The sequence below is a fragment of the Lepidothrix coronata genome, unplaced genomic scaffold (genome assembly GCF_001604755.1).
Source record: "Lepidothrix coronata isolate B3197 unplaced genomic scaffold, Lepidothrix_coronata-1.0 Scaffold41, whole genome shotgun sequence".
In the NCBI taxonomy this organism is placed as follows: Eukaryota; Metazoa; Chordata; class Aves; order Passeriformes; family Pipridae; genus Lepidothrix; species Lepidothrix coronata.
The window spans coordinates 4,320,388-4,340,157 of NW_016690221.1; the positions used below are offsets into that span (position 1 = coordinate 4,320,388).

Sequence of the window (19,770 nt, forward strand, 5' to 3'; positions counted from 1 at the left end):
GTGGGGACATCTCAAGGGACACCTGAGGGCACAGTTGCAGGGCTTGCTGTGGGGACACCTGAATGCAGGGCAGGGCCGGTTCCAGTCAGCGCAGCCGGGGCCAGTCGCTTTAGTAGACAATTTATTTTGATAAACTTGCTCAATAACAAAAATACAAGTGAAGAAAATTATGTTCATTTTATACAGTTTGTATTAACATTTGTTCGGAAATCATTAATTGAAAAAATGCTCTAAACCAATTAGAAAACAACCCTCAGTAAAAGGCCGGGGGCGCAGGCGGTGGGTCCGGCCTCGAGCGGGAGCAACGTGCGCCCAGGCAGGACAGCCCGCCTGCAGACACCATTTCCTTCATTATGTTCATCCTTCACAAAGGTTTTAAAGGACAGCTTCCATTTTCCTGTGTGTGTGTGTGTCAGGGCGGACAGTAACCTACAGTTGTGTTCTGGAGTGGTTCAACAACGGCTCAGAAACACAGGGATGGCAGGAGAGCCCGAATCTGGCGGTGCCACCTCGGCCAGGGGACAGGGTGGTGTGGCTCACTACCGGTGTCTGCGGGACACCGGTATCGCTCTCCAGCAAGAGTAACAACAGAAAACCACATTAAATGGTCAGACTGGTGTGCTCAGGGAAGCACACCCTCCCCAGGTCCGAGACAAACAGCTTCCAGGCAATTATTTCAGCTGAGCTCAACAATGAGATTTACACAGACAAATTAACTAGTTTCCCTTCTGAAAGTATTTCAAGTTTCCAATCTTACATATTGTTAGCCAAATAAATGACAAAGTGTGCACAAATTACATTATGATGGCACATCAAACCTCTGGGGGAATGTCGAAGCAAAAGACTAAATGAGATTCTCTAGTGACATATGAAATGAGCTGTCCTTCAAAAAGTTAAAAATAATGGCTGGCAGAATCAGAAAAGTTTATGTAAACACTCAACACAAATATGGGATTACCTTTGGAGAAGATTCATATGGAACCATTTGCTTTTCATGAACTGAAAAAGTCTACAGATGTTTAGGCATGTTCAGTACGAACTTCCTGTAGTTTAAAACAAAACCTTGTGCAAATAAAACCTATAAATAGTCTTCAGCAGATTTTACAGTGATGCTCTTAGGTATGAAAAGAATGCACACAACTTTAAAAAAAAAGTAACGGACATAAGTTTGACAAATGATTGCACCATAAAACAGTGTTTTATATACAGTTTACAAGATTTGATTTTCTTCTATAAATACTGTACTATATAGTACTTAGTGACCTTATTAAAAGCAACTGTTGACAGCTGTCTCTTCAATTATTGGGTTGGGCTTTTTTTAAATGCAAACGGCTGCATCTATTTCTGGACTTAAAATGCTCAAATATTTAATAAATCTATTTGTTAAATCTCTGTTATCATTTAATAATTCATAGCAATAGCATTGGCAGATCAGATAAATTTCCAGTCAGCCAACCACAGTCTGGGTATGCTCCAAGATAAGTGTTTGGTTTTTTTATTTTTATTAAATGATGATCCATTTAATCAAAGCCTAAATCCATAGGATGTTACTATAACTGAAATAAATAATTTGGGGGGAGCAGGGAAGGGGAAGAAATCTTAGCAGCTGAGAAACCCTCCCCACCCCCCACCTGTGTTCCAGTTACAAAGATCTAGAACTATTTACAAGTGTGACATTTCTGAAAAAAATAAGAGCCTTTTTTTTTCAATATTATTTATAATCTAAGTTTTAGTGAATACTTTATCTTAGGACACGGTAGTGATAACACCAAAATTTTGACACATATCAAGCAGCTGAACCCTGCCTTTTATCTCCACCAACATCACTAGGGACCTCAGACTTAAATTAGGAACCAAATCATATTTAAACCACTACTTCAAAGTAGGTGCCTGGCTGTATTTACAGATTAGTATACTTTAGAAAAATTTAGTTATCCATAAACACTCCATTTTACCTGTGAATGAGCTGACTGGAAAAGAAAAAGTTGCTTATGAACTATTCCAGTGACAAGTTTGTTCAAAAATTTCAAAAGAAAAAAGACTTAAATCAGCAAATAGTATTTTTGTATTAAAATACCTTGGGAGGGGGAGAGGGAAGAGGTGAGAAGGACAGGGACCCACTAGGGTCTGAATGGCACACAGTTTAAAATAATTGTGCAAATTTTGTTATTTTCCAACACCTCAGCTTATCTGATCAGTGATTAATTTGGGAACTGCTGATTATATTTCAATAACCACCTCATTCTAAAATACACTTTCCCTAACAGTTTAGGAAAGTGTCTATTCAGAAATGCAGTTCCCCCAGTAAATGCAATGAAACAGCGCTCAAAACGGATTATTGTTTTTGTTTTCATAAAGAATCCCAGGTAAAACATGGATTAACTGGAAAACAAATATTGATAGTGCAGGCAGCTTCCCTGGAACACCAAACTACTTTCTGCAAGGTTAGACCAAGTAGTGAATTAAGACGTCTGTGGGTTCAATGGTTTATCCATGTGCTGAAAAGTAAAACTACTTTTAGTGAGGAATATTTACTCCAAATTTGGGTGGTCATTAAATCCACATTTAAAATAACAACTTTAGTAAACAAGGCATATATTTTTCAATACTTATATTGCTCATTTTTTTGGCAAAGATGAATTAATACTCAAGTGAAAATAAGTTCATCCATCTTTGCAGTGGAATAGTATTTGCATTACTTTAAACATTGCATTTGACATGTGCTAGAGAAATGCTTACCTATGGTAAAATGCTGTGCTTGAACATGTATGAATGCTAATGTAACAATGCAGTAGAAAAAGAGATTTTCTGTACAACAGTTGCTAATAATTTAAATAGTGTCAGTTTCCCAAAATTAGGATTTTAACTTTACGGCATGACATGATCTCACCTTCTACCCTCATATACAAATAAATTACCATAAAAAGAATTTTAGCTTAACTTAAAATTGCACCTAGAAAGGCATGGGATCGTTTGTACCTATTACAAAAAACTGTTAAAATCAAGGGCTGCTACAAAGAATGAGGTAAACTGAAGACTCTCAGCTATGTGGCCTTCAGAGAAATGGCTTTTTTCTATTGAGTTCTAGTTTTGCACACCACAGTGTTTTGCTAGCAAAGCGTTCTGAGTTCTTTTCCAGGAACCATTTGTGTGTATATACATATATATATATACATATGTGTATATACACACACACACACATACACACACACTGTATACTGCATCAGCAAAATATATATATATATTTATATATATATTTATATAAATATAAGGAAGAAATCCCCCTTTAAAACGTTCCTTAGTGTTTCCTAGAGCTTATGGGGGAGGAGGGGATGTATGTCTTCTTGCTGTTACATACATTTAGAGAACATGTTTTGATCTATTGGCTTCTTGGTGCAGTAATGCAAGATTGATCCACATTGGTGCCAAAGGCTTTGCTCATCAGAAGGAAGATGTAAAACACTAATCTCCTAAACAGCGAGGCCAGCCTCACTTGAATTCCTCTGCAACCCTCTGGTCTACCACAGAGTTCATAAATACTTTGACTTCCAAATTGTTAGACGTTAAAAACAGGAACAGTCCAGTAACATGGGGCATTTATGCTTTTCAGTGTAAAGCATTCTTCACTAGTTCCTATCACAGTGCAGACCTGACTGCATTAGAGTATGCTCAGGAGATTAGTCCACGTTGTCTGTATTTGGTTATGGGAAAGGCTCTCCTTTTTTTTCATCCAAAGTGCATAGTGAGAACAAGTCAAAGCATTCCTCTTTTCAGTCAGTGTTTGATAGTCTGATTTAGGCATCCTCCTGAGAATGCAATTCTGATGTCTTGTTCTTTTCCAAAATAAAGTCCTGCAGTTCAGACATTCATCAGCCAGGTAAACAAACTTTGCCAGCAAATAGAAGTCCCACTATTGTAAAGAAAATTGATAAGACAAACAGTACATACGAAGACCCAACCACTGTGTTATTGGGTAATTTATATGGTTGACCTCCAACTTCATTGATGTAAAATCCTATTGGAAATATTAGGGCTGCCATACAGAATAGAATCACTGCAAAGAAAAAAGAAAAAAAAAACAGTCACTGCTGTGTTAAAGTGAAAATATTTACCCATTCATAGAGCACCCAGAAAAGCAAGCAGAGTATTCTGAGCGAACTCAAGAGCTGAGATATGCCAGTACATAAATCACTTGAAATGAGTAGGCTTTATCTTGCTTTTAAAACTACCCCCAAGGAAGACTAAAAGACTCCAGTTTTGACTGTAATTTCTGTAAATAGGCCTGCTCACTAGATCATGACCTGTCTTAACAGAATAAAAAATTGGTAGATGTACTTCTACCACCATCTCCAAGTTTAGTCACAGAGTTCTTTACTTCTCCAGGTATTTTACAGTCATTTTTGCCCAGTTAAGATAGGACTTGGGCACAAACGAAAAGGACAGTTTCATAAGCCACGATCCACATCAGAACCTCAGCTACTCCTTGATTTCCAAAACACCTAAAGCAGCTTTCACAACACCTCGAGTCAAAGGCAGCCAGCACCAGGATCAGCCTTTCCTTCGGCTGACAGTACCGAGCAGGAAAAACCAGATGTTCCACTGGAGGGGGCTCGTGTCTCGCTCACAACGTGCTCGCACCGGCGGGTTATTCTTCCAAGGGGAAGAGACGGAGCACAAACAGCAAACATCTGGCAACTGCACAGTTACCACGTTGTTGCTCAGTGCCACCTCGTTAGGCCACTGAAACAGAACCAAGGGCCCAGCAAGCAGGCGTTAAACATTAATCCAGAAGGTTTTAATCTACGTGATTATTGGTCCATGTAATTCCACACTACACAATCTAACCCTTAAAGAATGTTTCCCTTTTTTTCAATTGTATCTTAACAAACAGCTGGTCCATCTGAGGAAAGCATGGGTGTATGTGTTTCTTGAGCAGATCTGTGTTAGTACAGAAGAGCTCTGTATTTTAGTGGTCCAGAAAACAGTGGTTGATGTGATTAGTAACACAACATACAAATAGTACCAGTTTGAATGATATCCCGAGGATGAAGCACATTGTCATAACTCAGCACCCTTCCTATTACATCCAGTTTGTCCATGACAAGCATTCCAGTTTTTACAAAACTTGTCTGATATTTTAACAGTAACACACTTACAGCAGATAGCTTTTGAATTCTGAAAACAACCTGCAGTTTTCAAGACTAAATCTCCTTTTTTATATTCAAGAACCACACGGCTGGAAACGTTCTGATGGCCTCACAGATATGGTCGAAGAACAGATCTTTATCCCTCTCTACTAAACTGTTCTTGAGGTGTGTTGTACCTACACACATCAGTGCTCCCAGGTCTGAGAGCTGGGAGTGTGCCAAGTGGAACGTGCCCAGGGTCTCCTTGTGCTCCTGCCCAAGGACAAAAGGGTGCAGACACCTCAACTCTCCCTCAGTTCACAGCAGGAACAAAAATAAATTCTGCACGTGCAGGCAGGGTGCAGAATGCTGATGTGCATATGCATTTCAAACATTTACTACAGAGGGAACCAGCCACCTTTTCTCTTCCACTGTGCACATGTTCTGCTGGGAGGGTGTCCAAGCAATTTTCTTAGCATGGACTGAATTTTTAGTCTACTGAAATAGCAAATAAAAAATGGATCCATCAAACTCTCTGGCAGATTAGGAAGCCTGGCAAAGGAATTAAGGCAAAGTTTTGAGAAGTCATTAAGAAGGACTTCATGATAAATTTATTTCAAAAAAAGAAGAAGAAACTAATGAGAAAATCCAATATATGAAGAGCTCATTTATTCTTTTAGAAGGAGATTTTTAAGGCAGAGAGTAGGAATTTCTTATACAAGCCGTAGTCCAAAAGTAGCTCTCCATATCTAGTAGTATCAATTCATTGAATTTCTAGCAACTCATAAAGAACTTCTCCCTTAAGAGTACTTGCTTTTGATTTCAAGTTCTTCCTTGTGTAGGAAAATTTTCAGAAAAGCCACTTAATGAGTACAATTTCTGGTAACAAAAATAATTAGGTAATAAAACACAATAATGTCTAATTTGCATCTGAATGGTGGCTGTCAAAAACCCCCCAGTAGTTCTCATGATTCTTTAGCTTGTAATTGTTTTGAGCATCTAATGACAACTTCAAAAAATCCAGTCTTAAAAAATTGGTCTAGTCTTTAGAGGGCTCACTGTAATATCTGCTCATCTCTTTAGAGACACATAACATAGAAAGCAGCACCTGGTACAAATCTTTAATAACTCATGAAGCACTTTGTTCACTGGGGAACACCAGTGACAGACGTTCACAGAATAGCTACTGTTAGTTAAGGATGTGATTATCCTGCCCTATTTTTACTTGCATTCCAAAAAGCAAGTCCATTATGCTCATGAACTTTTAAATCCTCATTAAAAAAACCTCAAAAACCAAACACCTGACTCTGGTAACTGCTGGAAAGAAGGCAGCAATATGATTTTTCTAACATCTCCTCCCTTGATACATCTCAGAGAAGCACCTCATTCAGTGTAGCAGACACAGAATTAATTCCCTTTCTGGTTGTAGCAGATGGCAAGAGGCCTGAATCTGTAAGATGTAAACAGATCTTGAGGGAGCTCTGTGAATTCCTGCAATAGCCGAGATTGTTATAATATACATAAGACCACCTAGGAAGCCTCCACAGGGAATAAGCTCTGGGCATTGTTTTGAATTGTGGAACTTAACAGTATCTGTCCGAAGGACCATGAAAATTACATTTGAGATTTTCATACCTTCACCACACCCTCTCTTTTAGAGTGTAAGACTATTAACATCAGTGACAGATTTCATAGTGTCTGTGTCCAAAATGACAAAACCTATCACATCACTAGGAATACTGTGATTCCTGAAGGACTGATCCACAGAAAATGAAGGAAGACCTTCACATTTGCCTTTAGAAGACTTTTGTCACTCATGCAGTATGACCTGAAGGACAGTAATATCTCTCCTCTCCACAAAGCTGGTTTGCAGAGAGGTCAGACAAGTTTCTGTGCAGAAAACCCACCAATGGCTGGGGAATGAGGCAAAGGCTGTGCCTGTTAACCCCCTCTTGGGTGGATCCCTGCGGAGATGCATACAGGAAAGAGAACTGCCAGATCCAAATTTTGTCTTTCACTTGCCTCTTCACTAAACAAGACAGACAAGACCACTCTCAGAATAATTCATATTTATAGGTACATGGTTGAAAAAATCTGAAGTCATCCAAGACGACAAGATTACAAGCAAAAATTCCATGAGAAATATAAGTTATGCATTTATATATAAATTCCAGCATGAACTGGGCCAGTGACCTCTTACCAGGCTTTCCTTGCTGCTGTCAGAGTTGCAAAGAAAGGGCTGAGCAAGAGGACTCCTTTGCCCTCAGGTATTTACTCCAGACCCCCTTGCATTTGAAGGAACAGAGCTGCCAGTCCCAGAGCTTCCCTTGGAAGTCCCAGCAGACTTCCCTGCCTGCCTAGGATGGCATGTCCTGAGTTGTGTTCAGAAAGTTCTGTGAGAAGAATATCCTGCCAGCAGCCTGCACGAGGCTGTTAAGTCTTGAAATTGCTTGCAGACGAGATGAAATACAAATATGAAGTTTTCCCTACCCCCTTCTAATGAGTTACACATGTTTTCATCTAAACAGCACTGGCACTTCGCAGGAAGAACCTGCTCGTGGTATTCCAAGTTGATTCCACATGGCTGCATGTTTCCTAACACTGATCTACAAATAGGTTACTAATTTGTGTTGCATCCAGTGAACCACAGAAGTCACTCTCATCAACTTTTTGAAAAATATAGAACTCTTCCTTCCATTCATTTCTATTTTTCAAAATTGATTTTTCTTAAAAGTGAGTTAAGCAATCAGGTTTCCCATCATCATTGTTAACAGGAATGCAAACGTCACAGAGTTCTATGTATTGGAGATGAATACCAAAGACACTGAATTTTAGAATTTCATCAACGCAGAGATCATATCATAATAGAATTATGATTAATTCTGACTTGCAGAAGAATAAATTAGGATGTTTCATTATTAAACATCTCATAACAAAAGACAAGTGCTGAAATAAAAGAATTTCTTTCTATATTGAAACATCTAATAATGGACCTGTTGCAAACCTAAAGAAATCTACAGGAAAAAAACCTCAAAACCCAAGACAAAAACCAGCCCTTTTGGCTGAACTAATCATCACAGTTGTAGAAAACTAAAGCTGCAGGGATGTGACAATTTGAGATATTTAAGAAAAACATTAATAGGTAGTACTTCAAAACCCCTTTCTTGCCCTAGAGCTTTGACTTCAGCTTACTGTAAGCATCTTAATCTTATACAGCATTTTGAGATTAACCCCCCCACATATATTAGATATACATGGAATATGTATAGATAAACAAGTGCACTGGAAAAGTTGGGGTGGAATATTCAGGAATACTCATATCTGCTATTTCAGTCATTCACCGGAAAATAAATAAAACTCAATCACAACAGATACAGCATTTCAACAGCTCCATTGTCTGCAGGAGCTGCACTATTAATTTAATATGCTGTGTAGCAAAGTTGTCAGAAGGATGGGTTTGATTGTACAAGTGCCTCAGTGAAGTACCTTTGTTGAAGCTGAGCACTTTTTAATATTATTCCCTTCCCCAAAACAAGGTTAAATCTTACTCGTATTAGATATCATTAGATGTCACAGAGTTCCATTAAGCCTTATTTATGCCCGTGTAAACCACAAACTTGCATTTTCTAGTTAGTGTTCACACTACCTTTAGTGGCATGTCATAATTCAAGTCAATTTAAAAGCCCTCAGGTTTTGAGTTTTTTCATGCTGTCCTCCCCACCATTAAGGCACCATTTCACAGTTGGGCTAAGCCTGTAACACACACCAAGAAAAGGAAGTTTGAAAGTTATTCCCCTTGCTCATTATAACTCTTTTTCTTTTGCACTGCAGTAGCCATAGGATATTTTTCCTTGTGTGGAAACACAGGGCTGCTAGAGAGGGCTCAGCTGTGAGCAGTTACACGGGTGCTCATGCAGAGCACAATCGGGGGAGGCAGAGAAACAGCAGCACTCCTCCCTCTGGCTAGAGCACGGCTGCAGGTCACTCCTGGAAGCAGAAGTCTCAGTGCTGTGAAGCACAGCAGATGCTCTGCAGTGGGCAATCCTCCTGCATTGCCAATTAGGATGCAGATACTCTGAATAAAGCAGCCACCGGGAGCACGAAGCAGGACTGAACCAGCATCAACCCCGAGCCAGGTGATCAACCTGAAGTAGGGATGGATTGTCTCAGATGGACCAACTGCCTCCACTGCCTTGGGGAGAGGATTCTCTGTCATTCCATGCAGCTGGGAATAAGTCCTGGTTATATGGGAGTAGGGCAGTATGAAACACTACAGACACTCAAATCAGGACTGACCTCTTCTATCCCTGCTCATTCCCTTAGGTCAATTAATGGCACTGCCCAAGGAACGTCAAGGGGTCAGGCCTTCCCTTCTCTCACCTTGGGCCCACAGACTATTATTCCCTCTCAATTACAGTCACTTAAGACACCAACCCCTTTATTTTGGAAGACTTATTTTTCCCTCAGATGTGGTATTTAAAAGAGAGGGAATGTTTTGTACATTAAGAGCCCTGAGCACTGCTCCTTAACCACACTACAGTGTTATTTCGGACTCCACCAGTTTATCCTGCATACAGGGCAACTGTGCAGTTGAGGTCACTTACTTCCAGTGAAAGCTATCCAGCGGGCATATTTAGTAGCTTCTCTTCGCCAGTGGGAAGCCACCAGCAAACCACAAGTGACAGTTAGTGAAATGATTCCCATTATGATGAAAAATAACGTAGTGACCCACTCGGGAGGCAGCCGTGGAGGAATACAGGTCCTGTCACGTCCATGGATGGTTTGACACTGTCGCACAAGGCCAACTGTGAGAGCACCTGAAAATACACAGCAGAGAGGCAAGTAAACTTTCAAAATCCTCTCTGAGGGGCGCTCAATCGCAAACCAAAGCTCAGAATTGCCCCAAAATAAGGGATTCTTTCCTTGATGAACCTTAATAAGCCTTTCAAACACAGAGGATGGGGGGGCATGCTTCGAACATCTATCTTCAGGTTCTGTCATCATGCACTTGCATAAGTTGAAGTGAGATGGCTGCAAGCTGTATCTGGTTCCTGAGTGGCAATCAAGGTCTAATCAAAGGGATAAAGCACTCCTAATAAAGCCTGCCAGTATCAGCTAACGTGGTAGCTGAGTTGTACAGAGGATCACTCCCTCATCTCTACAAGATGAAGTACTTTTATAATCTAACAAAAGGAGCTGAAGTCTCCCTAAAATGCCTTTAATTGTCTAATACCTTTTTCCCTCATCTGTAAATACAGTTTTAATCCTCTAAGTCTTGCAGCAGAAACTGCATTTGATTCATGTATGATTTTAAAAACATTTTAAACCCCTGCTTATTGACAACAGCTCTTTAAGAGTCCCTCTGGTCAATCCTTTTGATGGTTAACAAGAATAACTGCACACATAAACTGGGATATCTACACAAAAGATCTATCAAAAAGATACCAAGAAAAATGGTAAGACTGGTACAGGAACCCTAAAGTTTTACACAAAATGATGTATTTTCTGTTAAATAATAAATTAAAAAATCTGCTTTGAAATCTAATTCAGTGGTTTTGAGATTCATAAAGAAGCTTTTACTAAGCTTTAATAATGAAGTTATATTCATTTGGAAAATTTTAACCCCACTTTAATATGCAAGATTAAGACCCATTTCTCCCAGTGTCTCTTAAACAGTAAGTTCTGTATTTTTCAACTTTGTCCCTTCTTCTGAACTGTTTTTCCTAAATAATCACAATTATCCTTTATCTAAATTAGGAGAAAAAAACAATAGTGGATAGCATTAGAGTCAAAAACTTTCTCCACAAATTACTTCAAGTAAATATGGTTTTAGTTGACCTGTTTCAAACAAAAAGAGGGCAACTCAGAAACAATTACAGTAAGACTTGGAAGCTTAGGTTTAGCATGTCCTTTGGAGGGGGAAACATCTGTCATACTTTTTAGCTTCTTTTTTGGAAAAAAAAAAGCAGCATGAAACAAAGAATTAAGCCAATAGTCAAAAGGGTAACCAGTCCTACTGCACCTCCTAGAACCCTGGAGCCAACTTCTACAGATCCTGTGTGCTCACACCTCAGCAGTAAGTACCACCAGAATCAGCTTCTGACCTCAGAATCCTTGGGTTAGGAGGCAGCATATGATGTTTGATTAGATGTAGTGCTTCACATACACTCCCAGAGGATGGGAAGAACCAAAAGCAAAACTGTTATGGAATCAGTTTTGCAGAAGCATTCCTGTAACCTTTCTTAGACTACAAAATTCAGTCCTATTCAAATACATCCTTTTAATTACACAACTGAAAGATTCAGAGACGAATTTTCAGCTAACAGTTGAACAGCTACAAAACCCAATAAAATTGGCATTTTCTATTCCAGATACACGGCAATCACACCATTGCTGTGCCCCAGGGCTACACAAAACTGAGCCAGAATCACACGAGCAATCCTGCACAGCTCACACACCTGTACAGTACAGTTTTACAGGAACTGCTTCTCAGTTGGCTTTTCATAGCCTGCAATGTTTTCATTGCACATCAGCTGCTGGGACAGAGGGGAGATGTGCCTGTATCCTTAAAAGTCAAGCTCCCTGGAACACACTGCAGAACCTCATACAAAACACTAAGCAGTCTCCTGGAGTTTGGGGATAAAGAGTCTTTTTCACTGCAGTATCACACAACAGGAAATCGATCCCAATCACTCTGCAGGACTAGGATTTATCAACAATTTTACTATACTTACAGCAGAAGTCAGTTTTTTCCAAACTGCATTTCTGATCAAAGAATGACTTCATAAAAAATGACATCACACACTCAGTAGATGTTTTCTGAATTCAAAGACCTCTCCTAACTTCAGTGGCAATAATTTAGTGCATTTTTAACTTTGGCAAAAGCAACAGAGCCCCTGTGCTGGACTTGGTTCCATTTTGTGTGTTAACTGAAACTAAAGAACAGCTGCTATAGAAGAGCATGTATTAGCAAGGGACTTCATCTTTCAGATGAATTTACAATTTATATTGAAGATATTTTTCAATCAACATGAGCACATTTAACATGTCAGCTAAGCCCAGTACTGCCATATTTAGAGGAAACACAAGAAAACTCCATCTTGAACTACTATTTTTCAATGAAATGCTTTTTTTACTGTCAACATCCAAAGGGTCATTTTCTTAAAAAACCCACCCAAACCAAGAAACCCACAACTGAAAATTAAAAAAAAGAGGACAAAAAAATCTCTGAATTGTGAGTACCAGAGTAGCATTCCTTTTTAATACAAAGATAGTTGCAAGAAACTATTGAGAGCGTGGTTTCCTAAACACCACTTCTGGTGCCCAAGTGTATTGTTTCACTCTGGCTTTTTCTTCTTCTTTTTTTTTTTTTTTAAACAGAATTTTACAGTGTCAGCAATTAAATTTCAGAATCTGCCATTTTTGGAGGAAATATAGTGAACTTTATGGTTAAGCTTTTGCTAGCACATACCAGTATTTTTTCTTAAATCTGCTCCATGGATTACAAATCTGGAGGGGATATACTCCATATTTAAGGTTTTGAATCTCGAGTCTGCAGACTCTAGGGAGGCAAATGGAGGGCAAGAGGTCTGGGAACCATTTCTGAAGGTTTCACAAAGGTAACTGGAAAAACAACCTCATTAAGAACTCATGAATGTAGTTATAGTTTAAGTTGACTACACAGGAATACCTCACTTGTGTACATAAACCGGGCACAAGGAAATTAAATCTCAGGGCTTTCTCCCATAATGACAAATCTCCTGTTGAATGCAGACTTCAAAAGAAGTCTCTGGTGTGGAAAAAGCATATTTATTTGCCATGGAATTCAAAAGAAGGGTGTTTATAATGGTATTTTATTGTGTTGGTCCTGTTCTAAACCAACCAAGCAAACAGTTGCCAGGCAGCTGCCAACAAACTAACCTTATCACAGAAAGTCTTGTTTAACCTTATCTAGTCTACCACTGAAGGAGGGACAGAGATAATAAACTGAACAGTCTCCTTCTGCCTGTAGTTAGAGAATAGCCCAAGAGTCCATCTCAAACCAGTCACCAAGTTCCACTCTGATCCGTAGGTAAAAGAGGTTTTTAAGTCATTCTCTCAGAACAACTTCAGCATAATTGCTGCAAATCTAAGCACTTAACACAGGTGTGAAGCAAACAGCACAGCTAATGCCAGTAGATTAGGCAGCTTAAAGATGGATCCAGCCCTAAAACATGTGCAGTGGAGTGAGCACATCTGCCCTTCCTCCACCTCCCCATTCCCACACATCAGGAGCCACAGGGATGACCTAGAGGTGCAGGAACTGCTCTGGTGCTCTTGTTTGCCTCTCTCCTCAGAGCTTCCAAGACAGGCATTATTCAGGTCAGCACAGGTGGTGCAAGAGGTGATTAAGATATATATGCTAATTACTAAAAATGAGATTCAACCTTTATCAAATCAGAGAATGCTGCCCTGAGCAAATGTTAGTGAAGTGGTCCTTAGTCTTTCACAGTAAATCTATTCCCTGAAGTGCCAAAGCATTTCAAACGCATTAAACAACCTTCCAGTAGTGACAGTCTCCAGTTAATACCAGAGAAAGATTTCGTGATCACCCAACTCCTCCAGACTGACACTAATGCTCTTTTTCTGACACTGCATGTTTTTGCTAGAATCAGTAATAAAAAGACTCTTTAACAAATACACCAACACTGGGGAGCATCCCCAATTTAACAATTTTCACAAAACCACTGAGGGAAAGAGGGGGAAAGGCACCAAACCAAGGAAAGGCAAGCCCTCGTTCTCCCCCTGGGCACAACGAGCAGCTGCCAGGGAGCCGACCCCCAAGTCCCACTCCAGCCCCGCGGTGCTGTGCCATCCCTCTCCCGTTTCCCTGGTAACTACAGAGCCACCAAGGAGGAATCACACGCTACAGAGAGAAACAAAGATTGCTGCAGCCCTTTGACTCCCCCTCCTCTACATCACTTCTGAATTATTAAAAGTGGCACAGCAATACCACGGCTGGAAAGCAGCAGCACAATAACGGCCATTCAGATGCTTGCTGTTCATCTGTTCCTTGATTGCCAGAACATGTGGGATCAAGCGTGCCAGATGGACACAGGAGAGGTGCCACTGCCATGAGGAGCTTGCCACAGCATGAGAAACAACTAATATGGTAAAAGCACAATGCAGTGAACGAGGTGGGGCTCAAACATTAGAAGGTCACAGAGCTCAGCAGCTATGCTCTCACACAAACATCCTCAGAACTGCTCTTGCTCAGCTTGGGGTGCTGCTCCTCCTCTGTCCTCCCCTACTGTCCCCACTTGAAAATCTCTTTACTCTTTCCTATTAGAGAAAATGCTATTCCTTGGGTTTAAGTGCATCTGCAACCCCTTATACTCTGTGACAACAGCTTCCTCGCTTTTACCTTCCATACATCAATGACATCCTCAGCAAAATGCTTAACACTAACATTAAATAAATATTACAGGCCAATATGCTTAGTGAGGAGGTTAAAGCATCCAACCACTCCCAGATAGCCCACCTGCTCTCCCCCGCTCGCTGTCCTGATGAGATGGGATGATTCTGCCAGAAAAGCCATTTGTGAGTGCCAGACAATTTCTGCTCAAACAAGATGCTTTTCTACAGTGTCCTGTGGACTTGTTAAACCATCTTTGCTAAGCGAAGAGCACAGTTTAGAGGGCTCCTAATGAGGTGCTGGTCACATAAATCTTAGCGTGTCGCCAATGTGGCAAGGACACTGGTAAGTTCTGTGTTTTAGTAATGAGCACAGGATATGGAGCTGAGTTATCTGGGCACACTAAAACATTCATTACTGCTGGTTAGGTAACAGTCACATGCCAGGGAATGACATATGTAAAATAAGGGCAGCTCAGTTAAGGCATTCCCTGGAACTCTCATTGTGCCACAGACAAGGGCAGGAGTTAAGTCATCTTTGGAAAATTTCTAAGTTCTATGGAGCTGATAAACTTGAATGGGAAAAGGTGTAGGTCCATCTAAGACCAGGCTGCAGCTGTGTAGTGCACAGCTGTACTTGCTACCAACCCAGGGGGAAACTTGAAAGGTCTACAGAAAACGCAGCACTTTGGTCATGGCAGGCTAAATCCCTGTATCTGTAACAGTAGTTCCAACACACCTGCCCGGAATAACAAACAAGGAGAAGGTGTTTCCAAGAAGAAAATTTTCAAAGTCATCAAAGGAATCTGGCAGTTGAAGATGGGATGTTTCCCATTCTTACATAGGGAATTTATTTTCCTGCAATGGGCACTTGAAGTGATGTTGCTATATAAAGGGGGAAGAGAGAATGACTTATTTGGGTTTATTTATATGTATTTTGTTCTGGGCAAAAATTCTATTAATTCTATGTTCTAGGTAGTGATTCCTTGGAATCAGGGTGCTCTCTCTTCTGCCTTTCCCAAAATCCAGGGAACTGACACTGCTAATCTTTCCCTACCACAGCCTTGGAAGTGCTTCATACAGCTAATTCTACTTATTCCAGTGCAAAACTCCATCAGAAATCAGGCCCTGTACCCTCTCTTATGAGGAGATTAGTCACGCCCAGAGCAAGCAATGCAGAAGGTTAGTGGAAAAGCTACACTTTTCTAGGAAAAGCACCACCTCTGGCGTGAAGGGGGAAAAGACAACAGCATCCTGCTGGTTTGCAAAACCGAGGAGGAAAAAGGGATTAGCAACGCTGGGGAAGACCACTTGACTCTGCAAGGCATGGTCCAGGTTTAACAGTCAGTCATGGGGTCTCTGTATGTCCAGTCCCACCACGTGGTGCCCACGGACAGAGCTCCCAGAACTGGTTTGTATCTACAACTGCTCGCAATCAGAGCCTTGTAAAAGGAAATGTAGTTAGTCCTCATCTAAATTTTCAACCGCTGACCGATTAAAGCAATTTTAATAGAGCCTCAAACTACGTCATATCTGAGCATTTTTTAAATAGCCCACACACATAATTAACTGCAGCTAAGTAACTATAAGCAAGTTGAACACCTTTTCCTCCACATTTGTGCTTAGGTCATTGTTGTAGGACAATACAATAACTGAATTACACCTCGATAGCAATAAAAAGTATACAAAATGGTCAAAATAGGATCCACTACCAGTTTCTAATCAAGTATGAGAACACCATATCTGTTACTGTTCTTACATTAATAATTACTCCTTTTGTGAGGGATGGGGGTACTTTGAGTAGATGCTCTTTAGCACTTATGCCACTAAAATAACTTGGAGGTTACCATGCAAGTACAGTACTCAGGATGTGGCATAACAGGTCGATTCTTTCCCTGCGGATGTTCCAGTATGTAGTTCAGTCAGTAAGATTCATAGGAAACAAGTTCAGACTCACAAAAATAAGATTTATAAATTTTAAAGGAAGGCTGAAAAGAATAACAGAGGATCAACTGCAAAAGCACCGAACATAGAGGAGTTGAAAACAAAGGGATTATGAATTATCCTTCCTGCCCTTTGTAAGCCAAATCTTATGTTTTTGGCATTCACTCCAATTTGTCTCTCAAATCATCTAACAGGTGTTGTAACCCTGGGAAAACAGCTTTGGAGCTTCTCACTTTGAAAAAGACCAGATTCAAGATCAATACATACACCCACTGAATGTTTACTGGCATGAAAGACACACCTAAAAATATTTATGTAATGTTAAAAGGTCAGTTTTCACTAAAGACCTAGATTTACTTGCAAAGTCTCTGCTATACCTAGAGGGCCTCTTTTAAGAGCAATTCAAGTCAATGTTTTAAGATTATGTTATATAAGCTGATGTTTCTCTTCTACTCCATTTATCCATACCAACTTTGAAATGCACCATCCTTCTTGTTCTAGAGATGTAAAGGGTGTTTCCCTGTTTCAGGAATTAAGTATTCTTAAAAATACTCATATAGGTGAGGTAACATCCCTAGCTTCAAACCCAGCTATGAGGAACCTACCAATTTAATTATATTTACCAACCTCATTTCCAGAGAGTTTAACTTACCAGGTACCATTTTTTGTCACTCTTTAGAAAGCCTTCTGGCTTTTAAAGAGAAGAATTCAAAGCTTTAAAGTCTAAAGTCAAAGCTGGAAGAGTTGTAGTATACTAGCAGAAAAGCCTGCCTTGCTGCTGAACAACATCTGGTGCCTGAGTTGCCTCAAAAGTTTTCAATTCCATGTTTGTATCATGCCTAATGCAAACCAAATCCCCCCTTCACAAAAACCACAGTCTTCTCCCTCCCTCCTCCTTAAATTAAAACAAAACAAAACAAAAAAATCAGGGGCCATCTATTGGGAAAGACTTACATGTATTACAAAAGTTTATTACTACAGATGACAATCATTATGATATACTAATTGCAAGTGATGTTTACACTGCAGACAGTTGGACCAATAAAAGCAAGTTTATTTCTGAATCCCAACATACAAGTTTCAATGCCATGCTGCTTGTGTGTTGGGTTTATTTAATGCTTTTTTTCTTCTGCATCCCCTCTTTTTTAAAATTTTTTTTTAATTATTTTCCTGAGATGGACCACAGACTCTCTAAGAGCTATCCTCAGGCAACAATGCAGGAACAACTCTCCTGACACAAAAAAGGCTCTGTGTTCTCATGTATCAGAGCCAAGAAATCTGCCCATGCTGAAGGTATTCTTTCCTACTTGAGAAGTCAGCAGTAATTAAATGTTGGTAAACAGGATTTCTAATAAGCTGCATCCTTCTGTTTGTTAATTTTCTAACACTATGAGCATTTTCACAATGGGACAGTGTTGTCAGTGACTAGAATCTTTACAGCTTCTGAAGTGGCAAGGGCCTGGAAAAAAGAAAGAACCTTTTTTAAAATAAGAAAACTTAATGTTTTATTTAGCCTAAAAAAACAAATAAAAATCCATAGTTATTCCCATTTTTCTTCCAACCAAAACAGAGCTACTCAAGGTTGACAAAATTCACTGCCTAAGAGAAGAAAGATCAAAGGCAGTGTCAATATTTAAAAACGATTTTTCTAGTCAGCTACACCAGTTTTATGCCATATGTTCAGCTGAAAGCCACAAGCTGCGACACCTACAGCTGTTCTGCCGTTTAACATCTGATGAGCTTTTTTTCTGTTTAACAGAGTTAGTTATATTTGGCTTCAGACAGAGCTGTAAAGTGACACCTCTTTATCCAACACCCCACACGACCCTACCCCAGCCTTATCAGAAATGGTCTGCTCATCACTTCCCAACCCTATGGCTGATGTGCAGGTCTTTGGGGCTCGAGCCAGTGACATGAGGTGGCCAGGCTGGGTCAGTAATGGCAGCACCAGAGTTTACCATGTGGCATGAACATGACACAACCAGAAAACCACAGAAATTCTGCATCTTCTGTGTAGAAGGTGATCCACTACACTGGTGTCTTATCAGGTGGTCTGTTCACAGGCTCCATTTTTAACTCCTGCATATCCAAAAGCATCACGTCACCAAGTCAGTTGAGTTTCAAACTTAGTTATGTTCAAGCAGATCAGGATAGATACACCAAAATCCTCAAACCACATCAAGTAAAGTATCCTATTGTTCTCTCTCTCTTTATTCATGGAGAGAAAAATTAGAGGAGTATCAGCCTTCCTGGTTACAGCCTAAAGCAATTTCTCTCACCTAGTGACAAAGGCACTCAAGGTAGGAGAAAAATTCAGGTCCTGGCCCTGCCCTCAAGATTCCTTGTGCATTTTATCAAATCAAATTCAGGAGGAATAAGGATCGTCTTCCTCCGTCAGACGTAACTGCTGTGCTGATCTCAGCTTGCATCAGACATGCTCCAAGGACACCCACTAATCTGGCTCTTCCATGGCCTTATGAATCACCCAGTGGTGAAGGTGAAAAGAGAAGTGTTGAAATGCCTTTTGGCATTTATACGGTTAGAAACATATTTGCAAAGTTTAGGTGTGTGTTCTGCAAACACTCAGCCCAAATGCACCTTATGTGCTTGAATGTTTACTTACACCTGAGCCCAACTTTCAATTGGTCCACTTCTGGGAGAATATGTTAGGCCCAGATTGCCTGAAAGTACAACAGACTATGCTAAATAAAGAACAAAACATTCAAAAAGCAAACAAAATGTACTAACAATTGTGGCAGTTCCTTTAAATCACACAACTGATGGCAGATTGTATTTATAGCAATGAGGACACGAGAAGGGAAGTTGGCAGGTAGAAGTAATCTTTTATTAAAACCTCTAGAATAACTGGAAAGATTAGGCACATTTCTGGTCTCGCAAGCCCTTCCTTGGACACACAGGTTTCCCTCACTGTACTGGTTGGGAATATAAAAGATGCTATCCCTGTCTACCAGACTTGGCTTTATTCCATAAGGCATCTTTGTCAACTGAAGAATGGCACCTATTTGCCCGAAGACATATTTCATTGCAACTGGAATAATATTTCAAGTAGAATAAAACCCAACCTTAGATTTTATTCCTAAAGGCAGTTTTTAGCTGTTGCCAAACCCGTGTATAACATGCTCGTAAGAACCAGCAGTGCAGGTTAAACTGCACTTGAAAGGGATGAGGTACAGGGGCAAAGATTTCATTATCTCCAATAACGCTTCACGTGCTGAAATACAGACTGACACACAGCTTAACTACACACCACCTGTCCTCAAGGACTGCTGGCACACAGTTTCCTGCC

At 40.1% G+C, this 19,770-nt stretch overlaps 1 protein-coding gene across 2 annotated transcripts in view; it reads right to left on the bottom strand.

Moving 5' to 3' along the window:
• Window positions 1-108: 108 nt before the first annotated feature.
• The window catches only part of CUNH16orf52 (chromosome unknown C16orf52 homolog), a 30,244-nt gene continuing 10,582 nt past the window's right edge, over window positions 109-19,770 (bottom strand). Inside the window, exons 2-4 of one of the 2 annotated variants that reach the window (XR_001874537.1) lie at window positions 9,731-9,943; window positions 8,773-8,879; window positions 3,945-4,054 (exon numbers count right to left, since the gene is read on the bottom strand). Coding sequence is in view for 1 of the 2 variants with exons in the window: in XM_017813554.1 (XP_017669043.1) it covers window positions 3,870-4,054; window positions 9,731-9,943 (398 nt within the window). In the remaining variant the exon portion in view is untranslated. Of the gene's footprint in view, window positions 4,055-8,772; window positions 8,880-9,730; window positions 9,944-19,770 lie in introns of both variants that reach the window. The other variant, XM_017813554.1, reaches the window with a different exon arrangement.